At 46.9% G+C, this 24,538-nt stretch overlaps 1 protein-coding gene across 1 annotated transcript in view; it reads left to right on the top strand.

Moving 5' to 3' along the window:
* nol4lb (nucleolar protein 4-like b) overlaps window positions 1–24,538 on the top strand; it is a 104,694-nt gene that overhangs the window by 30,837 nt on the left and 49,319 nt on the right. Inside the window, exons 3-5 of the mRNA XM_083675008.1 lie at window positions 3,676–3,787; window positions 9,056–9,165; window positions 24,354–24,498. Of these exons, the coding sequence (XP_083531134.1) occupies window positions 3,676–3,787; window positions 9,056–9,165; window positions 24,354–24,498 (367 nt within the window). The remainder of the gene's footprint in view (window positions 1–3,675; window positions 3,788–9,055; window positions 9,166–24,353; window positions 24,499–24,538) is intronic.

Here is a 24,538-nt window from a genome sequence, read left to right as displayed (position 1 = left end):
AAAGTTTATGTCCAGGTCTGATGGATATGCAGCGGAGAGTGCATTTACCTTTTCCACTATGACATCACTGTTAGACACCTGATCTGACATCTGTTCAAGGCATGCCACTAGCTTATCAATGACCACATCAAACGTTTCTATTTTGAACTTCCCCCTCCTCTCAAGTGTCACACCTGGCTCTGAGCTCTCATCAGCAAATGTTTTGCGTTTCCTCTTTTGCTGAAGATTGTGCTTCTATGACTGAGAGACACCTGTCACATTTAAGGCTGCCCTTTCAAAAGCCTCAAACTGGTCTCTTTTCATGTTCCCCTATTCTTTCAGAGTGTTTCCAATCACTAAACCCCTGACTAAAGCCACCGAGCTTGCTGGAGAACAGTTTGCATGCAAAACAGTACCGTACACACAACCTGTTGAGGGTGAGTACAGTAGCCACTGTCTAGAAACCTTCTACCCATTTGGCAATACAGTTCAGAAGTTCATTGTTGAAACTTCTAGTCTTTCCACCAAGCGCTCTATCTCGGACTGAAGCTGGGTATTTTTCACTGCGGTTTTGGAAGGGGCTGCTCCTCTTTCAATAAGCTTAACAACTTAACAATGTCACTGGAAGTGCTTTGCCATAATGCAGGGTCAGTGACCTCATAGCACCAGGAATGGCTTGGTTGCTGATTTGATTCTTGTAAAACTGCCCAACTGCTCCTGAGGTGGAAATGATGGATCTTGTATACCATTAGCTGTTGAGGGTTCGCCTTCAAAGGATGGCTCTAGGGGAGTGACAACATTACTGGAAACTGAACTAGTACTAGTTCCTTCCTCACAGCTGACAATAGTGCTGCTGTCATCATCATTACTATCAGAGGGTTTTTGAACACTTTGAAGCAAAACTGCCTCTCTTGCCTCCTTTTCTTTTTTGGCTTTCCTTTTGGAAGCACCACTATTCCAACGTTTGAGGACCATGTTTCAGAAGTATGTTGCTGTGGCTTTTCCTACCAAGAAATGTCTTATAGACCTGCCTGACACAGAGAGAATTATGTTACTTGAAATTCAGAAGATAACTTTTCATTGGCTGAACAACCAACAAAGGTTTCTGATAAGTCAGTGAAATGGCTTGGGGAGACTATGCACATAGGCCATGTTTGGTAAGTTTATATGCATTAGTTTATATACGTTAGTGTATGAAAAAATATAGCTTTTGGCATTTTTTTCAATGTTTCACAAAACCGCTAGCTAATAAGGTCTCAATGAGGTTTTTATTCCCATGGCCACAGCATCCCATGTTTTGAACTAATAGTAGTTTTGAACTAATAGCACTAATAGTTAGCTAGCTAGTAGCTTTGATTTAAGAATGATGACTATGACATGCTGTTTTAACATTTATTCAACCCACTGTAGCTAGCTACCCTTTTATCTTATACCCCTTTCACACAGACGACCCGCCAACAAATGCCACCTAACTAACTTAGTTAAGTTGTGTGCCACCTAACTAGTTAGACAGCTGAGTTTTAGGCCGATAGCTAGTTAACTAGCTGGCTTTTTAGTGTCGCTAATTTGGTTGTAAGGGCAGCTAGCTGGCAAAAATGGCAGCTAGCTAACTAATTTCTGTTAACAAGCTGAATCATATGGGCAGCTAGCTAGGGAAAATGGGCAGCTAGCTAAAATAAAGGGATAGCTAGTTACGTTAAGTCAAATAACGAACGGCTTGCCATAATATGACTGTCCAAACTGTCTCTCAGGAAGTCCAAACTGTTGTACAGAAGTACTCTCAGAGAGGCTCTCGTTTTAAGCATGCACTGTGTGTACCAAGGGGCCCAGGTGTTACGCTCGATGTAAGCACCCAGCGGCCTGGGGGCCCTAGTGGTCAGCTCACACTTTAAGCACCGAGGGGCCTCACATTGTAAGCACTGCAGGGCCCGGGGGCCCTAGACGTCAGCTCATGCTTTAAGCGTGGAGGGGCCCAGGGACCCTCGCACTGTAGGTGGCCATAGTGGCCAGATCACGCTTTAAGCCCTGGGGGCCCCAGTGGTCAGCTCACTCTTTAAACGGCAAGGGACCTGGGGGCCCTCACACAGTAAGCGCTGAGGGGCCCAGAGGCCCTAGTGGTCAGCTTACGTTTTAAACACCAAGGGGCCCGGGGGCCCTCACATTGTAAGCGCTGAGGGGTCTCGGGGGGCCCTAGTGGTTAGCTCATGCTATAAGCACCCAGGGGCCTAGTGGTCAGCTTGCGCTGTGCGCACTGAGGGTCCTGGCGTTCAACTTCATTTATGAAGTCTTGGCCCACGCACCGCGTGCGGCCTGAGGCGTGGAGGCCCCCTGGCAGCCTGAGGCCCCGGGGCACTGGCCTCACTGTCCCGGTCCATAATCCAGCCTTGCACTCTCTTGTCTATTTGTATCGATGACAAGTAGATTGATGTGTGTTAGAGTGGTCTTAGTGGTTGCGTGTGCGTGTGCGTGTGTGTGTCTGTGTGTCTGTGTGTCTGTGTGTCTGTGTGTGTAATTGCCCTCACTGGGTGGTGGTTTTCCAAGTGATAATCTGGCGTTTCAGCCCCCCATGCCATATGACAAGCAGGGAGGCTGTGGAAACTGTCACCAACGGCTGTGATTGACATTTGTTTCAGTTATTTCTCCTGCCCCTCTCTCTCTGTCTCTCTCTCTCTCTCGTTCTTTCTCTATCGCAAACACACACACACACACACACACACACACACACACACACACACACACACACACACACACACAAATAGGCTTCATCAGAGCCCTGCAGTGCTAATCGCTGCCTGGCTGCTGTACTGCTGCGGTGGGTGTTGATGTATTCTGGGATGGCGTTGACAGGAAGTCCAAACTGAGCCATTAGAAACAGAACAGGAGGAGAGAGAGATGTAAAGAGATGGGATGGAAGTCCCTGACATGCAGTTTGGCACTCTGGAAAAGGTCACCAGTCACCCCCAGTGGTAACTCAACAGCACAATGTTATCTCTGTGTGTCGTGAAGGGAGGAGATATTGCATTTTTATGAGGAAAAGAAAACTCAATACTTCCCTCTAAGGGTGCCCAGAATTGTACTGTGTAGCTACAGACACACACACACACACACACACACACACACATACACACATACATGGGCGCACACACGCACAGACGCACGCGCACACACACACACACACACACACACACACACACACACACACACACACACACACACACACACACACACACTAAGACCACTTCTTTGTTTTTATGGAGCCTGGAGGGGGAGTTTTACTCTTATGCCACATTTATTTTGGGTTTATTAAGTCATAAATTGTATGATTTCCCATTTAGCTTTTCTCCCTTGACTAGTTCTTAGAATAGCAGCATGTTTTTTAATCAGGCGTGTATGGCTCTGGTAGTGATGTCATTCTCTCTCTCTCTCTCTCTCTCTCTCTCTCTCTCTCTCTCTCTCTCTCTCTCTCTCACTCATTCTCTCTCTCTCTCTCTCTCTCTCTCACCCTCTCTCTCTCTCTGTCTCTGGCCCTTTTTCTGTCAGTTCAATTCAATTCAGGGAGCATTGGCATGAATTACAAATGTAAATGTTGCCAAAGCAGACATACAAATGTAAAGTATGAATATAATTATTAATACAATGTTATTAATTTCTCTCTCTCTCTCTCTCGTTCTCTCTCTCTCACACTTGGATGGACAGATTGCGGAGACGTATGCCTTCCTGCCTAGAGAGGCAGTGACCCGTTTCCTGATGAGCTGTGGAGAGTGTCAGAAGAGGATGCACATCAGTCCCGGCGGTGCTGAATTCAAAGGTAAACACAAACAGCTCTACCAGCCCTCTCTCTCTCTCCCTCTCTGATCCAGCCCACTCTCTCTCTCTCTGACCCAGCCCTGTCTCACTCTCTCTGACCCAGCCCTGTCTCACTCTCTCTGACCCAGCCCTGTCTCTCTCTCTGACCCAGCCCTGTCTCTCTCTCTGACCCAGCCCTGTCTCTCTCTCTGACCCAGCCCTGTCTCACTCTCTCTGACCCAGCCCTGTCTCTCTCTCTCCCTCTCTCTGACCCAGCCCTGTCTCTCTCTCTCTCTCTCTCTCTCTCTCTCTCTCTCTGAACCAGCCCTCTCTCTCTCTCTCTCTGAACCAGACCACCGACTACCCACTACCCACAACCCACTATTGTCGACCCACTCCTTCAGGTTTTATTCAAATTAGGCGGAGTTAGACGTTTTAAGCATCGGGGGTGCAAGATGTCGTCGTCAAGAGGTTTTGTGCACTGATGGTGTTTCGGTGTGGGGGTGCAGTGCATCGCACCCCCCCTCCCCCTCCCTGAACCCCCTGTGCCTTTGTTTTTTGGGGACCGTGGTGAAGCACAAGCAGCTATCTCATGCAGGGAGATGACAGGATCAGACCACTCCTAAAAAATCCCAGCTCTGGCAGTGTGACTGTACGAGAGCACATTACACACACACACACACACACACACACACACACACACACACACCATAGCAGATTTTCATGGCAGTTGTGACAAGAACGGTTTTGAGAGCCGCTTCTTCGCCCCCTCCTCCACTCCTCAAGCCCCCCCACCCCTCCACCACCACCACCACCACCCCCCACCACCCCCCACTCTGCCTCATGCCGCTGCTGCTACTGTTACCACCCTAAAGGCAGCCCCATCCCCCACCCTCACCCCTCCCCACCCCACCCCACCCCACCCCCACCCCCACACCCTCCCTCAGCTCTCCCCCAGTCCTATTAAAACGAGAGTCATTGGAGTGTCCTGCCACTTTCCTAACACACTGCAATTAGCCCAATTAGCGGGCTTTTAACAAAGAAAATGGCCAGGAAACGAGCTCATTTCTACAGTGAGTGAGGGAGTGCAGGAGAGGGAGGGACAGAGAGAGAAAGAGAGAGGCAAGGTAGAAAGAGGGAAATGGAGAGCAGGACAGGAGGCTAGAGCGGAAATGGGAAAGAAAGAGGCATAGAAATTGACATGAAATATGAGGGAAATATACAACAGACATCGAAATCTTGAACCGCCGCTGCTCTGCCATTCCACAGTCATGCATATTTCATTTCAGTCATATTGGGGTCCGGATATTGTCCTACCTTCAGATATGGAGGGCACCTCCCCTCTAGAACGGAACATGGATTAGCAGTAGTATTATATGTAAACCAAACCAAATGAAGGGTGATCTCCCCCAAAACCCCCTCTATCTAGTCTATAACCACTCTGGCCAGTCTATAACCCCCTCTATCTAGTTTATAACCCCCTCTATGTAGTCTATAACCCTCTATCTAGTCTATAACCTTCTATCTAGTCTATGACCCCCTCTGTCTATAACCACCTCTATCTAGTCTATAACCCCCTCTATCTAGTCTACAACCTCCTCTATGTAGTTTATAACCCTATATCTAGTCTACAACCTCCTCTATCTAGTCTATAACCTTATATCTGTTAAGGACAAAAGGCAGACCCAAATGCAGACAGACATGGCGATTGAAAATAAGGAGAGGTTATTTGCTCCAGGAGCAGGGTAAAAGCTTGTGATTGTAAGAGGCAGGCTCGGGGTGGGGAGTGGCAGGCAGGCAGGCAGGCAGGCAGGCAGGCAGGCAGGCAGGCAGGCAGGCAGGCAGGCAGGCAGATCCTGGAGACACATAAAACACAGTTAGAACAGCACACAGCAGTCAGAGTCGGAATACTCTAGTATTCTCTAGCCGAGAACGAATGCTACCACTGAAGTTGAATCAACGATCTGGCGAGGAGTGAGTGGATAACCAGGGTAGATAAATAGAGTGTTGATGAGCTGATGGAACACAGCTGAGCCAGGGAGTAGTCAGTTGATGCCCAACAGCTGAACAGGTGAGCCAGGAGCCGGAGAGTGCCGAGGACTGCAGTCACACCCATACCACATACACACACACACACACACACACACACACACACACACACACACACACCGACAGGGGAGAACGAGAAACACAGGGACAACCAACAGAGACAGAGAGGAAACGGGAGGCACTGTGGGGACCGTGACAATATCTAGTCTATAACCTCTCTATCTAGTCTATAACCTCCTCGATCTAGTCTATAACCTATACCTCATCTATAACCTCTCTATATAGTGTATAACCCCCTCTATCTAGTCTATAACCCTCTATCTAGTTTATAACCTCACCATCTAGTCTATTACCTCAATATCTAGTCTATAACCTCCATCTAGTCTATAATCTCTCTATCTAGTCTATAACTAGTCTATAACCTCCTCTATCTAGTGTATAATCCCTCTATCTTGTCTATAATCCCCTCTATACCCCCCTTATCTCAGTAACCCTCTATCTAGTCTATAACCCCCTCTATACTCCCAGCCCCCCCCCCATCTCAATAACCCTCTCGATCTAGTCTATAACCCTCTCTATCTAGTCTATAAGCCTCGATCTAGTCTATAACCCTCTCTATCTAGTCTATAAGCCTCTATCTAGTCTATTACTCCCTCTATACCCCCCCCTCCCACCCCTGTTCAGCTTGTACGTCTATTTCTTAGAATAGCAGCATGTTTTTTTAATCAGGCATGCAGTGGCATGTAATCAGTAATCAGGTAGTGATGTCATTCTCTCTCACTCTCTATAACCCCTCCATCTTGTCTATAACCCCTTCTGTACCCCCCCCCCCCCCCATCTCAATAACCCTCACAATCTAGTCTTTAACTGTTTATCTAGTCTATAACCCTCTATATAGTCTATAACCCCCACTAACTAGTCTATAACCCCCTCTATCTAGTCTATAACATCCTCTATCTAGTCTATAACCACCTTTATCTAGTGTATAACCCTCTCTATCTAGTCTATAACCCTCTATCTAGTCTATAACCCCCTCTATATCCCCTCCTCCATCTTAATAAACCTCTCTATCTAGTCTATAACCCCCTCTATATCCCCTCCTCCATCTTAATAAACCTCTCTATCTAGTCTATAACCCCCTCTATATCCCCTCCTCCATCTTAATAAACCTCTCTATCTAGTCTATAACCCCCTCTATATCCCCTCCTCCATCTTAATAAACCTCTCTATCTAGTCTATAACCCCCTCTATATCCCCCCCCCCCCCCCATCTCAATAACCCTCACAATCTAGTCTTTAACTGTTTATCTAGTCTATAACCCTCTATATAGTCTATAACCCCCACTAACTAGTCTATAACCCCCTCTATCTAGTCTATAACATCCTCTATCTAGTCTATAACCACCTTTATCTAGTGTATAACCCTCTCTATCTAGTCTATAACCCTCTATCTAGTCTATAACCCCCTCTATATCCCCTCCTCCATCTTAATAAACCTCTCTATCTAGTCTATAACCCCCTCTATATCCCCTCCTCCATCTTAATAAACCTCTCTATCTAGTCTATAACCCCCTCTATATCCCCTCCTCCATCTTAATAAACCTCTCTATCTAGTCTATAACCCCCTCTATATCCCCCCCCCCCCCCCCCATCTTAATAAACCTCTCTATCTACTCGTCTTCATCCCACAAACACACTCAGAGCAGCAGCCAGAGAACAGCTCCCAGGCCTGATCTGTCATTGTGTTGTGTCAACGCTAAGCTAACACTGGGTGTCGCCTATAAAGAGAGCAGTTAATTGGCTTCCTGCCCCATGGGGGTCCTCCCCCTTCCATCCCCTCCAACCCCGACCCCTCCAACACCCCCCCTCCCACCCCTCACCCCCAACCCCCCCCCCCCCCCCCACCACCACCACCACCACCCTCCTCCTCCCATCCGCCTTTTGTGACTCACACGAAAGTTCAGCTCTGAATTATTAAATGCAATTAATGACTGTACGCTGGGGATATTTTTAATTGACATAGGCAGGGTGGGTCTGTATGTGTGTGTGTGTGTGTGTGTGTGTGTGTGTGTGTGTGTTGAGTCTTCAGACCTGGCTAGAGGTCTAACTGTCGCCCTGCTGTCGTCGTATATAGAGTACGCCGAAGATTCCCCTCCACAGCCCCTTACACACCATGCCGTTGCAGAGGACGGGAAGGTTGTCGTCCCCTTTGTTCGGTTCACTCCCTCTCCCTTCCCGGGCTCCGTCTCTCAGCATGTCTCGTATTTGTCATTTCATTATTGGCTGACCTACAAAGAGAGAGAAACCCCGTTCTCAGAGTCTGGACCGTTGAAGGAGGGAAAATACACCAATCAATATTTCACAGTAAACAGACAGGAGAGTGATCATCGATTTCTGATTGATAGTGTGTGTGTGTGTGTGTGTCCGTGCGTGCGTGCGTGCGTGCGTGTGTGTGTGTGTGTGTGCGCGTGCGTGTGTGCGCGCGGCGTGTACAGGTAGTTCAATGCTCTAGTCTAGTAGGGGATAGGTGGTTTGAGCGATATGATTGATCGCAGTAGACAGGACTCTCGGAGAGAGAGGACACTGTGACCATCTCCAGTACTTGAGGGATTTCAGTGAATGCGATAGACTAACACAGATTACCAGGGAACTCTTGGTAGTATGTAAGTCCGAATTCCCAAGGGCTGTCATGTCAGCCTATTTCTTTAATGCAACTAATAGGCCTTCACACAAACTCCCATTGTTGAGAAATCAGATTAATCATAATGAAACACATCATCATTTACTGCCTACTCTCTAACATCCGTTACCATCAAGGACAGATGAATCTGGAGTACCTAGTGGCATTGCTGGAGAGCAGAAGCCCATCACTGTTAAATGAATCGGTTTGTGATGTGCCCTATATGGGATCATTGCTATTCTAATTAGATCTAAGGACAACAAGCTATATGAACATGTGACGCGAGGCCAGAGAAGTGAGTGGCCATAGTGCCCCGAACCTGAGACACACTCTCTCTACTCAACCCTCATCTGGCCCTCTAGTGGTCACCGAGAGAACTGAGACTCAGAGGGGACTACTACCACTGTATACGGTCACCTCCCACACGACCTAATGACCTTCAAATGAATGTTACTGACATAGTACGATGACGATACCCCTATCGTGTTATGATACTGTGTGAAATTTGCACATTCCTGGGATATATTTGAATAATGAATGTCTTTTCTCATCGTCTTGACAGAGAACGACAGACCGTCTTCTCTGGTGCCAGACCTCATTGACTACAACATGCCGCTGACCACCACCTACCTGAAGCAGATGAAGCTGCAGTGCATGAGTGCCAATGAGCAGGTAGATATCACTAATTACAGTATTATTACCTGCATATTAATCACGCTGTCTGTCTCTTTAACATTCACTGACTCGAGCACCACAAAGTAACAGTTAGCACCAGGTAGAGTAGTTGCCAGTGGTGCTGAATTGATTGAGGTGAGTACCAGAAAGTCACCACATAGTTTCTTAGTATACCAGGTAAAAACCAGTTGAAACTGTAAAATAAGGAGGTACCGATATAAGATGTAGACAGACACCTGGGGTGTATGAGGGAGGGAAACAACGCAACGTTACACACTCATACCTGTCCTACAGCAAGAGGGTAGATACAGATGGGCCTGGGTGGGCCGCCCACCTGAAACCCAGGCCCACCCGATCACTCACTGCGTTACCTATCTACCTATCTGCATTACCTGCCTGCCCACGATGAAATGCCTCTATAATGGAATATCGAAGGACATTTATGCTTTGTTCCTCTAAAATCGTGTGATTATGTTCTCTAAGCTCTGAGGCACTGTAACATGTGTTCGGTGGCATACATAGAGCCTATGCACAAATATAGAAATTGCCATGGAATTTGTGAAAAGTATAGGGGAAAAAACATGGGAAACCCAAATGCCCCCATGCTGAGTACTGTATGTTCTGCCGCTGGTTCTTTGTGGTGCGCAATACAGTAGGCAGATGTTACGTTGGCTGAGTTGTCTCGGCTGTGCATTTATGCAGCATGCACAATTTACATGTGTGTTTTAGAGTGTGTAGGGCCTATTGGTTTAAGTGCTTCAGTTCTGGCCCACCCCAGTTTTCCAGTTTCCAGTTCCACCCATGAACTCCTTCCTGGCTATGCCAATGTGAGCGTTCTGTAAGGTTGCACCGGCCCCACTGAACGGGATGGGCTGGGCCTTGGGCTGGGCCTTGGGCTGGGCCTTGGGCTGGGCCTTGGACTGGGCCTAGGGCTGGGTCTAGGGCTGTACAGTGTGGTCTGGTGTCCAGGATAGGTGAGGGTTGGCTGGAAGGAAACAGTGTCACAGTGTTTTTCAGAACGGTCCTTTCTGCTATCCCCCCCCCCCCCCCCCCCCCCACCCCCCCTTGCCAGCTGGATGTCAATCAAACCCACACAGTTTGTGTGTGTGTGTGTGTGTGTGTGTGTGCGAGTGCTTGTGTGCATGCGTGCATGCGTGCGTGTGTGTGTGTGTGGGCAGGTGTGCGTGCATGCGTGTGTGGGCGGGTGTGTGTGTGTGTGCGTGTGTGTGCGTGTGTGTGCCTGCCTGGTTTGATAACCAGGGAGGGAATCGGGGGGGTTCAGCTCATTCCAATTAACAAAGCCTCTAAGCGGCAGTCTAATTAACTGAGGTGTGAGAAAAGCAGTGGAGTGCCAATTTGCAGAGGAATGCCAATATGTCCTGTCAGCTAGACATGCCTTTTCCGTTGCCAACGCACAGCTAAGTATAAGTGGAAAAAGTCTTACAGGTTTTATTATCTCTGGATTGCATCTGTCTTGCTGAGTGACTCACATTTACTCTTTGGTCCTTCAACTCGGTTCGTTATAATCGCTTATTACAAATAAGCACGGCTCCAACAGGACTCTCTTAAATGACTCTGTAAATATAGCGCATGTAATAGGAATGCCGTTTTACCCACTTTTGAAATTGCAAACAATTAGCCTATGCATTAGCAAGATGCTCTGCGTAACTCCCATTTCCTGATTACCGTTAATCAAAGAAAGACATCTTCAGGCGGATTGGAAACTCTGGATGCCGGGAGTCGATTCGGAGTGTCGTTGCTGCCACGAACACTGACTTTGACTCCAGAGAGGGAGAGCAATTTTCAGACGAGCGCGGCTCGAGGCAGGAAAGGAGGAACAATGACTCACCTATGAGCAGCCGGGCACAGGGGCAGAGTGCCTTTGGTTTGGGTGGGTGTGGGGAGGGATGGGATGTCAGAGTGCATGGTGGAGGGCAATCAGTGAATGGTCGTTCTGGGAAAGAGAGGTCATGGTGCTATTGTGTGTGTGTGTGTTTTATGGGGTAGTAGCATCGGGTGGTGCTGGGTTGAGAGAGGGGCAATGGGGGGGGGGGGAATACAGAGAGACACACAGAAAGACAGATACAAGGAGAGAGAGAGAGAGGGAGAGGGAGAGAGAGAGAGAGAGAGAGAGAGAGAAGGATGTGTGGCAGCGGGTGGGGGTGGGGGGGGACTAGCCCATCAGGACATGCACGTCCTCAGCCCAATTCAATAAAAGAGGAAATTACCAAGCATCCTTCCTGCAGGCTGCAGACGCAGGGCGGTGGCTCTGCCCACACCACAAGGAGAGGGGGAGGGGGAGGGGGGAGGGAGACGGGGGATACGAGGGGGAGGGGGGGACGACGGGGAGAGAATTAAAAGAGGTAGAGGATGGTTCATTATCGTTTATGGGCCCCCTTTTCCCATTTATTTCTATCTTCTCCTGAGGAAACTAATTTCGTTTTTTTTTTTTTTTTGGGGGGGGTGGGGTGAGGGGGGGTGGAGAGGTAGGATATAATTACTTTGGGGGGGGCTAGCAAGACACAAGATAAGATACTGGCGGTGAAGTAAAGACTCGTTTCTAGAAAAGAGACTAACACCTCACCTCAGGAGGCGTTTGAATATGACAAAGAAGGGGTAGTCAGTCTGTTTTAAGATATAGAGAACAGGTAGGTCATGATTTTGCTAATTGAAAAGGACAAAAGATGAAGGGTGGCACAAAGAGGGGCAAACATAGATCCTCTCTATCTGAGCTTTACTGATGAATGAAAAGCAGTTGGAAAAATCTATGTAGCATGTCTAAAGCACAGGCTGCGTTGGTTAACATCGATGGGATGGAAGGGATAGAGGAACCGCAGACATAAGTGGTGCACTAAATGCTTATGGTTTCAAAACACTACAACTGTCAACTGAACAGTATGTCTAACAACAAAACCACACTGGATTCTACCATGCTTCTCTCTCTTTGGCTGGCGGTGAACGTGTGGATAATGGATGTGTGTATTATTGATATCCAGCCTGTAATTCCAGTGACTGCCTGTAGGTGGCAGGTCTGACCCATAGATGTGTCACAGCGGACACGTAGCCCTCAGCGGTGATCAAAGCATCTGTTGACTCAAGGATTCATATTGCTTTCAAATATACATTAAACAAAATACTTAAACACCCATATTACATTTCTTTAATAATGTTATAATTGGTTCATAAAGAATTTATATTATTTTGACATCAAGTCTTTGATTTTACAATAAGATAAATAAAAAGTGTCCTGTATTGAGACATTGTGGATCACACAATAATCTGACCACAGATATGTTATGTATCTGTAATGTCTGCTTTATTTGAGATCAGGATAAAGGGTCTGACTTATATACTTATATATCCTATAGTTTATTCATCTAGTATAACCTGTTTTCAATATAGTATATAGTATCCAGTTTATCAATATTTACACTATGCCATATATTCCAATGGTTAGCCACTTAGCCGTCCCCTTTTATGCTCTTTTAGGCCTCCGACACTGCCCAAAGGTCAACAGACTATTACTCTTTGGCTCAGTAAATGATTAATTCATCCTTTGTGCATTTCCTTTATTTCAAGTCCTTCTCAATGAAAAAAAAAGTCAATAGAGTGAAAAAGGTTGAATGCACATTTCAGGAAGAAGTCAGAAGTTGTCTGCATTCGCAGAAGAAGAAACAGCGCTATTAACTCATTGTGAGAATTAACAAAGGGAAGGGGAGAAAGAGGCAATGCGAAGGGAGGGCTGGGAAAGGCTTTTAAATGGATTTGGTGAACCCACTGTCTAACACTGTACAGTCCCCTCTTTTGCACGAGGTGTGACGTCGGTCGCCGCTGCCCCGCCTCCATCTTTGGGGCTGGTAGCCAGTGCGAATCTTGAAGTGTCCTATAGACGCTCCCATAGCAGGACATTGTCTTTAGAATAAAATTTTAAAAAAAACGGGGAAAAATACTGTAAGGGGAAGGTAATTAGAAAGGGGGTAAACATTCAAGCTTGAAAATTCACGAGCAGAAGTGAAGGTAAGCATTTTTACTACATTATACAGTGATGTTTTTATTTTGGTTTGCTCAGCAGTGTGCCATGTAAGCTATTTTCCCTCAGCTGTGGGAAATAACGTTGAAGTACAGCGAGTATACCTTATACCACAACGTATTTCCTTATTCATACCTATATAATAATTTCTTATTCATGTAATGCGAATAATAGATATTATTTTATGGTTAATCAATTTCAATACATTTTTACCAATGCATTTATTTATTGCGAATTGATGTGTGCTGTTCCAATGAACCCTCTATACGAAACAAGTTACATTTTTTAATATTACGATACAATGGTCATATCAACAGGCATAGCAGGCTTTTATTTTAAGCAGATACGCCAGCAGGCATAATACATTAAATATGTTATTATCCGTTCGCAGTGCTTACCAATGAAACAATATAGACTGTGGTGTAATTGATTGCTGGAATTAACGAGCAACATTAATACTCCAAGGATGCGTCTTTTATATCTGTGCTCCGTCAGCATTTATTGCTTCTAGCAGTGATTTAAATTGTTTTGAATAGATGTTTTTGTTACATTTAAGATTTAGATGTAAGAAGAAACATATTTGTGGAAGTGCACATTTTGAATGTACAGCGTAGTGTCGGTGCTGGTCAACCTGTGTGTCACATTGTTCTCTTCATGTGGGGTGCATGATGACCAAGCACAGTGGGGAACAGTCATCTGGATTGATACAGTAACCTCATCCGAGTGGAGCTACTGTGCCAATGTGCTCTCTGGATAGAAAAGCTAAATATCATAGGCAACATTTTGGATGTACTCGGCATGTCAATAAACTACAGCTTGGTACATAGTGGAGCTTGGTATATGATCGGTACGTGAAAAATAGACAGTAGCGAGATATTCCTCCACTGCAGGAGAGGTTCTATCAGCTTGTCCACCAGAAACGTTGTAGCTCAACGTCCAGTGGACTGTTTAAAGTTACCATGGTAACATTTGCCGGGAACGTTTGCCAGTTAACTAGCATGCTAGTGAAAATTCATACTTTTTAAAAAAAACTCAACGTAAACATTCCAATACCGTTAGTGAGTTTACCGTTTGATTTAGGATTAGCTACCTTTGTTAAAAAAAAAAAGTTATAACACTGTATAGGTTAGCAGGCCTAGGCTACTCTTAAGTTGTATAGATAAAGCACATTCATTTTTGCTGAGTAGAATAACCTGACCTCGCTAGATGTCTAAGGCCTAGGTGAGTTTCAGTTTTGCACAACGTGTGGTCTCTAGCTAACAGGGTATGAATGTCTGGACGGCTAGGCCTGAATTACTCATCCGATCCCAAAAGTCTACTGTAGCGATACGGATTTCTGTAGCTAGCCTATCCCGCTTTCTGACACGTCCTATTTCGACTGGGTCTAGTGTTAAGTCGTGTCAGTGGTGAGGTCGCCGAGGGAGTAGGGCATCGCATTGTTCGAGTCTTGTCTCCGGCGAATCCTACATTGTTGATAACGCCTACAAGGGTGTCTATTCACTTCTAGACAGATGATAAGTAGTGTCACACAACTAGCCTTATAAAAGTGTCACTGTCACTGAAATTCCTAAATGTGGTGTGCCCTCCTGGAATAGGCTATGAGCACTCCTGGCAGATAGGCCAACACAGTAGGGTCCCTTTTAGTGTCACTAATACTTTGCTATGGTTGAATAAGTTGGCAGAAAACTTTGCCTCCTTGCCATCTTAATTCTAACTCTACAGGGACTGCTGCTTGTGTAGAGGGTTAATGGTTTTAAAACCGTCTTTATCATCCCCTGCCTTCTGCCAGAGCCTCACAAGGATAAAGCCTTCCTAAAAAAAAAATCACTTTTCCTGACCCCTGCAAATCAGATGGCCAGTTGGAGGGTAGGCTGCCTGGGTACTAATCCTTCCCTTGAGCTCCAGGGCTGTAGCAGTGGGTGTCTACCTTTCCTTCATTCCTCTCTTCCAACGCCTCTCCCTATTTCTCTCTCTCTCTCTCTCTCTCTCTCTCTCTCTCTCTCACTATCTTACTATTACTCTCCGTTGCGGGCACCCTCCTCCCTTAAATGGCTATTAAAAAAATTGCCCAAGCCCTGAATAAAGTTGGTCCTTATTAGCCGGTTGTTGTTGTACTGTAGGTGAGTTTGGAGTTCGGTACACACTGAGGTGTGTTCACCCCTGAATTTGAAATTGTGATTAGATTATCTCTTTTTCCGCATAGATTACCACTTTACCATAATCCCTCTGTATGTAACCGGTCCCTTGCAGTGAGTGTGGTTTCACTATCCCAAAGATTAGGTTGCTCGTGTTACCCATTGACCCTCATCCCTCAGTCACAATGCCATTTGGCCAGTAGTTTTGGTATATGGTTTCCCGCTCTTATGAAAGACATGCTAAAATGACATGATGATTTTCCTCATTTTTCAATGTTTGAAATAAGATCTGAATGACTTACACAGACCTTATGCAATATTTATTTTTTTCACGTAGGTGAGTGTGAAGGTGTTACTACATCCTAGCCCTCTACAGTATGTCTTCCAGCTCCTCTCCTCCCAGGCAGTGTGTGCTGTTCTCAAGGGAGATGGTGAGGTGACAGATGATCTAATCCCAGGCTCCCTCCCTGTGTTGCCCCTGGCTCGCCCATGGCTGCTCTGTGCTCGACCAGCACTGCCTGCCTGCCTGGCTGGCTGGCTGCCTGTGGTGAGATGTGTGTAAGGCTCAGCCAGCGGAACCGCTCTCTCACTCACTCCCCATAGACGCTTCCCACTGTGCTGCTGCTGCACAGCTCATCTTCCCTGATCCTGCCATTCACTGACATGTATCTCACTCAGTCTAGATATGCTTTCGGAGTGGTTGAGCAGCAGAAGTGATATGATCCTGTATGTTTTCGTAGGATTGGTTCCAGAGGGGAGAGGGGTTAATCATCATACTTGTGGCAGATTTGTGCCTGACTGGATTAAACAGGAATAGTGACTGTTGGACACTGCACTAATCTCTGAGGGTCTTAAATAAACAAGGGTCCTCAGATGAGTTTTTGTTGTTTTTGTTGTTGTTGTTGTTTTTTTTTATCAGAGCTGTTAGATGCAGTGTGACTCAGTTTTATGAGTCATCTGTGGTAAAAAAATAAAAAAGTGAAAGGTCAAGGCCATACTAATTGGCATTGTTGCATTCTGCAAAAAACAGGAAAGAGGCTAATTGTTGTTGAAAAGCACCCATGTCTGTCATTTTTATATGTAGCCCACCGTTTGCAACAGTCTCCGGTTGTAGCCAAACATTTGAACAAACAATTGACCAGGGCCACCTTGTCCTCAGTCCTCCCAGTGAGACGAGAGTGGTCTGGGCAGTGACAGGCCAGGGTCAGGGTGGATTAAACAGATGGATTTTAGAGGTCATTTAAAACATGACCTTTCCTCACTGTTCCTCTGAACTGACGAAAGCTGCTTCCTCTACACTGACCCCTCCTCTGGGGGGTGTGGTCAGCAGAGCGCGAGGGAGATTATCAACAGCGCTGCAGCGCTTATACAATGCATTTTTACACTCTCTTTATTCTGAAGGTAGCCTAGGCTGTAATTCTCTTGCATAGTGTCTCTGCATGTTCTCTCAGCAAGTCATCCCAATGATGGCACTGTCAAATCATGTTTGTTTCAACTAAGTCTCTTTTTTTTTTTGCCTCGACATACTGTAAACAATGCCTATTGGCAAATGTGAGTAGTGTTCTGTACTCAGTGAGAGAGAGAGAGGAGTAGGCGTAATTGTCATCTTCCTTCCTCTCTTTCGTATAAGCGTTTGTGTGTGTGTGTGTGTGTGTGTGTGTGTGTGTGTGTGTGTGTGTGTGTGCGTGTGCGTGTGCGTGTGCGTGTGTGTGTGTGTCTAAGGGAACTGTCAGTTTCCTGAAAGCACGCAGCAGCACCCCGACCCATCACATCCAGTAATGCCTTCTCTTGTGAAAGGAGATCAAAGTGCTCCTCTCGTATAATGAAGTCAGCCATGGTGCAGCCTACAGTCGTTGGGATGCCTAGCTTCAACTTGTAATATGTAGAACCATGATTGTCTCGTGGAAGAACCTTATCTGAATTCACCGGATCAGCAGTCGCTTATGTCAGCATCAAGGGGAGTCAGTCAACGTATCAGAGGCGGAAGCTGCAGCTGAAGCCTTGTAGTAGAGGTGAACGTCAGATCTACACATTAAGAGGGTCTGTGTACGTTTGTTGTTGTGTCTGTGCTGTGTTGCTTCTCACTCTCAATACAGAACTACTCTATTCGAAAGACAAGCTAGCTGTGTTTGGGAAATCCCTGTATTTGTCCCCGTATGTTGGTAGAGATGAAGGGACTCATGTGGAAGTCAAATCTGCCATCCTATTAGGGTTAGGGTTAGGGTTAGGGTTAGGGATCCCGGCACGCTAAGGTTATCTGGTGCATGAGCCAGCTACTCGCTATGAATCAGGAAGTCTGTAGCTCACAATCTCAGTCTCTGATGGGGAGTTGATTTGCGGCTGGCATCTCATCAAGAGTACAGTCTGGTGTTTGCGAGAACTAAATGAGCTCTGTAGAAAGTCTACTTAGCCTATAGCCTAAGGACTTGCCAGAGACCCACCATGTTTATATAGCCCTGCCTGCCCTCTACTACCAGACAGCAGGAGAGCAGATGGACAGTTGACCAGAATCTCTACAGAATGCGTTGGATTTGCTAGTCGAGAGCAAGGCTGATTATTTGTCCAGAGGTAGACCTAGGATGGAAAAATGTACCTTGAATTATTCAGTTATGAGGAGGGGTAGGAGTATTTCCCTAGAAACGTGATTCATTAAACATGTTTGAGCACTCTACAAGTTCTCTCTCATCTCTTATGCTGATAGAATTTCTATGTTATTGTTTGACATGCTGATAACATGCTCAGAAACGTGGTTCGGTGGTTGCTGGTGTTTCTCCTGCCATTTTCTGCTTGACAACCTAGTCCCACAAGGCCACTGCCTTGAGGGATCACAATCTAGATTCAAGTCCCAGCATTTAATGATGCAATTATTATCCTACTATCACATCCAGGTCTTATTAAATACAGCCAAAGAGGTCAGAATCCTTCTGTTTGGGGCGCTTAGTGGCGTAGCACACTAATGCGCTTACCACGTAATCGCAAGGTTCCTGGTTCGATTCTGACCCTCGACCTATCTTGTATGTCATCCCTCCTCTCTCTCACCCATCCTTCCTGTCAATCTCTACCGTCTCTATCCCAATAAAGCAGAAATGGCATATTTAATTTTTGTTTTTAAAAAGAAAAAAAAAAAAGAATCCTTCTCTTTGTACCTCGTTTCAGTGTTGAGTTTTAGGAAATGTAATTGACATCGCTGCCTTTAAGTACCCTCCATCCTCCATCCTACCGATGCTCTCTGTTTAGCGTTGTTCGCTAGGTGTTGATGCATCAATGTAATGAATAGGCCCAGGGGGCACGATGGCATTTATGGATTTACTTTCTCCCTGGTCGTTTCGTGTCTCGCTCCTCCATCTGCCTCCTCTACGGCCCTGTCTGTGGGCGGCTGCCTGACCGTGCCACTCGTGTTGTCTCTGGCCTGGTGGTCAGTCATAACAGGACACCGTTCAACCCCCCCCCACCCCCCACCCCCCCCCCCCCCTCCCGATGGGAAAGGCTGAATTCCGCTGAGATTTCGGAAACACAAGTCGGATCGTTCCCGACGCCCCGTAGTCTGTGTCCCTTTTCTACCTTGTGTTCCTTTTGTTGTTGGACCGGCACTGGATAGAATAACATGCAGCGGCTGGTGTAATTGACTGCAGCGATATCGTTTCAGACACAGCTCTCTCTCTCTCTCCCCCCCCACCTTCTCTAGGCCTGTACCCTACTGTACCACTCTGTGTGATTCAGATTCTCTCTCATGCTCAGTTAGCAGTGTGTCAGTAACACATCATCTCTCCGTAACTCAACAGAAATAGCCTTTTAGCCTTTTCAGGTTGATCGATGAAGGTCAGTAGGAAATGATTGATTATTGTCCGTCTGCGTCTTGATGTAATAGAACGCTTTTTTTTTTGGTTTTAGCCAAGTTGGCAGACGCAGTTGTGTGTCTGTGGGTCTGTGTGTGTATGTGTGTATGTGTGTGTGTGTGTGTGTGTGTGTGTGTGTATGTGTGTGTGTGTGTGTGTGTCAGTGGTGGTATTTCCCCCTCCTCACGGCTGTTTTTTTGTGCGATCAATACTCTGCAGTGGAGGCTGGGAGTCTGCACCGTGTTAATCCTCACAGAGAGCTGAGGTGTGTGGTGTGTGGATTCGCATTGCACCCTGGCCACACTTATCTATATCCTCACCTTTCTGTCCAGAAATGATATCAGACTTCCCTCTTCCTCCCCCGCTCCCCCAACAGTCCTTATTGATTTCTAAGAAGTAGGGATGAAAAGATGGAAGAAAACACACAGGGACAGCTAGTGTCTGTGAGATAGACTTGCTGCTTGACTGGCAGCTGTCATTAGCTCATCAAGCTTACGCCTGGCACTCGTGATTCCTTTGTGTTTGTGTTTTTCTATTTATTTTCTATTTTTGGAACTTGCACCCCCCCCCCCCCCTTGAATGGCTGTTAGCATCAATGTATTGTCTTATGGTCATTATAAGACATTGCAGAACATGCCATGATTTGCATGGAGGGGCTTAATAGTCTTGACTCACTCCCACCACATGGCCTCAGGCTTCTGTAATCTGGCTGTGCCTTTACTGTAAATTAAAAAGAATCATGTCAGTTGGTTCATCAGGGATCCTCTGAACATGTCCCACTGGTCAGAGACAAGCCAGTGTGCGTTTAACTCTCTTTTGCCTTTCAGCAGTCTTATTATGCACCATTTTTCTCCTTTTTCCTCAAGTAGCTCAGAGATCAGAATTCTTCTGAATCAATTGCAATTCCCAAGTATACCTTTCCTGATCAGTTTCCATGGCAGCCAATAAACATGGTCTCCTCAGTCTCCCTATTTATAGAGCGAATGCAGAGAGCTGAGCTGGACTGTGTTGTTGAACTGCCTGGCATGCGAGGAGGATATAGAGGAGAGGAGAGGAGAGGAAAGGAGAGGGTGAGGGGGAGGAGGAGATGCAGGATGGATGGAGGGATAAGGAGGGGGGGAGGGGAGGGGAGGGGGGCAGGTGGAAGGATGCCAATATCACTGTGACTGAAGGGTCTAGGCTCGGCTACTCAGCCTCCCGCTGCACACTTTAAAACAAAGAGAACAATGGACAGAGCTGGATATGAAAGCAAGGAGAAGCAGCAGCAGACAGGAAAGGTCCGGCCGCTAACTGAATTAGCTTGAGATGGTAACTTGCCCAGTTCCGGCTTCTGACTGTGAAAAAGCACTTCTGAAGGCACAGACCCATTTTGTGTACTCTCCGCTTTGTTTACATTGGAATATCGCGCTAATTGTCTTTACTCTGAGTTTCACACATTGACTACGCCCTAGCCTTTTTCCTGGGTGGTGTCATCCTGTTGTCTGTCTGGTTTTGTGAACGGTAGCCTGGTATTCCCTCGGTAGTCTTCTTTGACATCAATCATTAACTAAATACACCTACTGTAGGCTACCCCCATATTTCTTTTAAGAGCTTAGCAAGATGTCATCTCAAAGCAATGTTTTTTTTTCCCCACAGAGACTTACAGTAGTTGTTCCTGCTACAGTAGGACACTACCAGTGATTCGGCTGTGCTTGACAAAACTCCAACCCCACAGTCCACATGCATTTATGGAATGGAAGAATGCACTAAGTGAGCTTTTTACCACCACTTTGTGTTAAAAATAGATAGTACTCCCAGGCAATTATTTTTTTAAATCGTTTTTTTTTTTCTCCTCTTTTAATTTGAACAGCATGGCTTCTACACATCAGGGTTGGTGTCGTACACTGACTGATGTCGTGGTATTGGTTGTCAAGACATTGAATAGGCTAACTATTGTTCAATAAATAGCACCATGAATGTCAGCGACCACGCTGGGTTAGGCCAATATGGTTCAACAACTTATAGAAAGCGGCATCGGACACAATTAGGACCTCAAGCTATGATCTCCTAAAGCGATTCGCTGGGTCTTAATTACATTAGACCGTTGAACAGATTTTATTTTGTGTGTGAAAAAGGAGCGGGGGAGTGAGTGGGTGGGTGGGGGGTGGGGGGGAGGGTTGTTCTCTTCCCATTTCATAAGCAGAGGGAGAGAGAGAGAGAGAGAGAGAGAGAGAGAGATGTGATTGTTTTGGTCCTCTTGCTTTCTCATTCCACCCCGGCTGCCATTTGTCAGGGGGGGGGGGCCTCGCCCCTCGCCTCGCCCCTCGCCTCTCATCTGCATGTAGATGAGCTGGGAGCGTTAGAGGGATCATTAATAAACAATAAAAACTAATAATAAGGGCTGTGGGGGTAGAACGCAGGCAGACTCGCGGGGTGCGACAGCGAAGAGGAAGAAGCAGAAGACGGTACGTCTGGAACCGTGCATTGTTCTAAATTGGATTCTCTTAACACACAATGTAACCCTGTTTAATGTGCTCTTATTTGAGAGTAATTGAAAAGGAGTTAAGCGCCAGATTAAATGAAGGCCCTTTTAGATCACTCGCTTTGGAGTCCATTTCAAAGTGTGGCTGATATCAAGGCCCGACTAGGTGTTCGTGATATATTCACTCGTTGCCCTCCTGGTAGATAGTCTCCTGACATACTGACTGGCTCTTTACATAATCCACAAAAGACTAGCGTCGGCTTATACCGTCCTCAGCGGATCCGTCACTCACAGGTCTGTCGGAGGCGAAGAGAGAGACCTCGGTAGACACTGATGCTACCGTAGGGATCAAAGAGGCGGTAGGCCCTGTAGCCTGCGTGGCGTGTCCAGGGCTCGTCAGCGTGACGATCATGTGTTCCTTTGAGCCGTGACCCCTCCCGGTGACCCCGTGACCCCTGGAACCCATCGCCCAAGGACAATTGCACCGAGGCTCGGCTCACACCGAGAGCCTTGTTCCAACTAGGGCATTGCTTCGCGTCCCGTCGGACAACGGTGGCGGGGTCTGCTCACTGCTCAGTTTGTCATTGCGGTCAGCGCCACCGTGGTATCTTAGATCCCGCGTCTGGTTTTCCACAATGTCCTATTGCTTTGGAGCTGCTGCAACGCGGACGCGTCCTGGCGGGACAGTTAGGGACCTCGCTCTCTCTGTCTCTCTCTCTCTCTCTCTCTCGGTATCTCTCTCTCTGTCTCTCTCGGTATCTCTCTCTCTCTCTCTCTCGGTATCTCTCTCTCTGTCTCTCTCTCTCTCTCTCTCTCTCGGTATCTCTCAGCACCATAGCAGCGTCGCATCAATAATGTACAGGTCAATTTGCAAGTGAAACAAGTTAACCAATTGGGGGCCGTGCTGGGCAGGCAGCGTGGGGGCAGAGGCTGAGTGACAGGGCCTGTTGGTAATGGATGCGGAGGTGAGGGTGGGGTGAGGGGGGGGGGGGGGGGTAATCTAACTGTCATCTTGGGGAGGGATGCAAAGGGGGTGACGGGGAGGGGGGGGGGGGGGGGGGTTGGTGGTGTCTCATAGCCTCGGTTTAGCTGATAAAGCTTGCTTTAGTCTTTTCGCGGAGGAGGTCGAGGTAGCCGGTTGTCTTATGTTACTCATGTTACCATACAGGTTCTTTATGCGTAGCGTTTAATGATTAACAGCATCGTACATGAAGCCTATTCACCCCAATGCAGAATGCACAGACGCATGCCTTGTACAGGCTACAGGCTACAGGCACCTTCTGTTCCTCAAGGCTTCTTTTTAAATCAGGGTCGCGTAGTTTTAGCAGTCTGCTTCACTGTCCATTCCCCTCACGTTGCTCACATCAGAAGGAGCGTTGATTAGCAACGGTGTATGACTTGATTAGTGTGTGTGTGTGCACGTGTCTGTGTGTGTGTGTGTGTGTGTGTGTGTGTGTGTGTGTATGAAGTGTCTAGAGAGATAAAGAATGTGCTAGAGAGAAGAGCAGTGAATGGGTTTGAGGGTGAAGGCCGTGTGTGCGCGCGTGTGTGTGTGTGTGTGTGTGTGTGTGTGCGTGTGCGTGCGTGTGTGTGTGTGTGAGAGAGAGAGGAAGGCAGCAGCAGCACTCTGGACCTCATTACTGTGAGTGCCGGGGCTCTCAGATCCTCGCTGCAGCACAGCAGACCCACACAAACACCAGCGGAGGGAACGTACTGTAGAATCAGCATGCTAAATACAGAGAGAGTCCACTCCATCAAGACCCATCTCTGGTGTCATTAGGTTTGTTCTACCTGGGCTGATATACGTGTGTCTGTGTCTGTGTGTGTGTGTGTGGGCAGGGTAGAGCTACAGCTACCAGATGAGCGTGCGTGCGTGCGTGCTTAGCATGGAGAGCCTCAAACTGAAGCACTTTCTGTTGGAGAAACGCGGGCGAAAAACACAGACGCTAACAGACAGTCACCCGGGCTATTTGTGGACGAAACTATTGGGAAACAAAGGGAGCATTGGAAGGACTTTGCAACACTACACTAGCATGTTGCCCGGCCGGCGGTGGTGGTTCTGGTGTAACGCTTCATGACCAAGTTGCAGATCAGGAACCTCTTGCGTGTGGTGATGTATGGGTCTAACTGCTGCTTCAATGGACTTGTACTATAGTTGGGGGGTCTTATTCAGATCACAAGACATAGGGGTTTCAAAAAAGCTGGGCACACCACACTGGGGTGCCTCTACAGAGTACAGAGTTTGATGCTCTCTGTGTTATCGTGACGAAAAAGGGAGTTTATAAGTCATCAATGATGCAAATCTGGTATGAAAAAATGTGTTCTAACTGTCATCTTGGGGAGGGATGCAACAGCCAGTTCCTCTACTGTATGTTTTCACCCTTGCTAAGTGGTCTCTCAATTGGCCTGTCATTTGATGGATTGAACAGCCAGTCGTCCAGACGGACGCCATCAGCCAAGTGTCGTCTTTTCAATTGGCCTATTTAGGCATACTCCCCGGCGCTGTCATGGAAAACTAAGCCTCTCGTCTCTCCTGGCAACATCTTTTGGTGTTTGAGGTCCGATCGGTCACGTGACACGGGTCTTATGATATGGTGTTGCATCTTTTTGTTGTTGTTGTTGTTGTTGTTGTTGTTGTTGTTGTATTCCTTCTTCCACCTGTCTTTGATGTTCACACAATGACACTCTCTCTCTCTCTCTCTCTCTCTCTCTCTCTCTGTCAGGATGAGAGTTCAGTGAGCAGTGAGGAGTTTGATATGAGCGACCCCACATGGATATCAGCTGATCACGCCCCTGTGTCTGACCTGAGTCCCCCCAATCGCGGAGAGAGAATGCACAGCCCGCAGAACGCACACAAGGAGGAGGATGGTAAGATCTGCAGCAATGTTTTCTTTCTCTATCTATCTAT

Source organism: Argentina silus (assembly GCF_951799395.1).
Source record: "Argentina silus genome assembly, chromosome: 8".
Lineage (NCBI taxonomy): Eukaryota > Metazoa > Chordata > Actinopteri > Argentiniformes > Argentinidae > Argentina > Argentina silus.
This window is presented reverse-complemented; position numbering and strand designations above follow the sequence as displayed.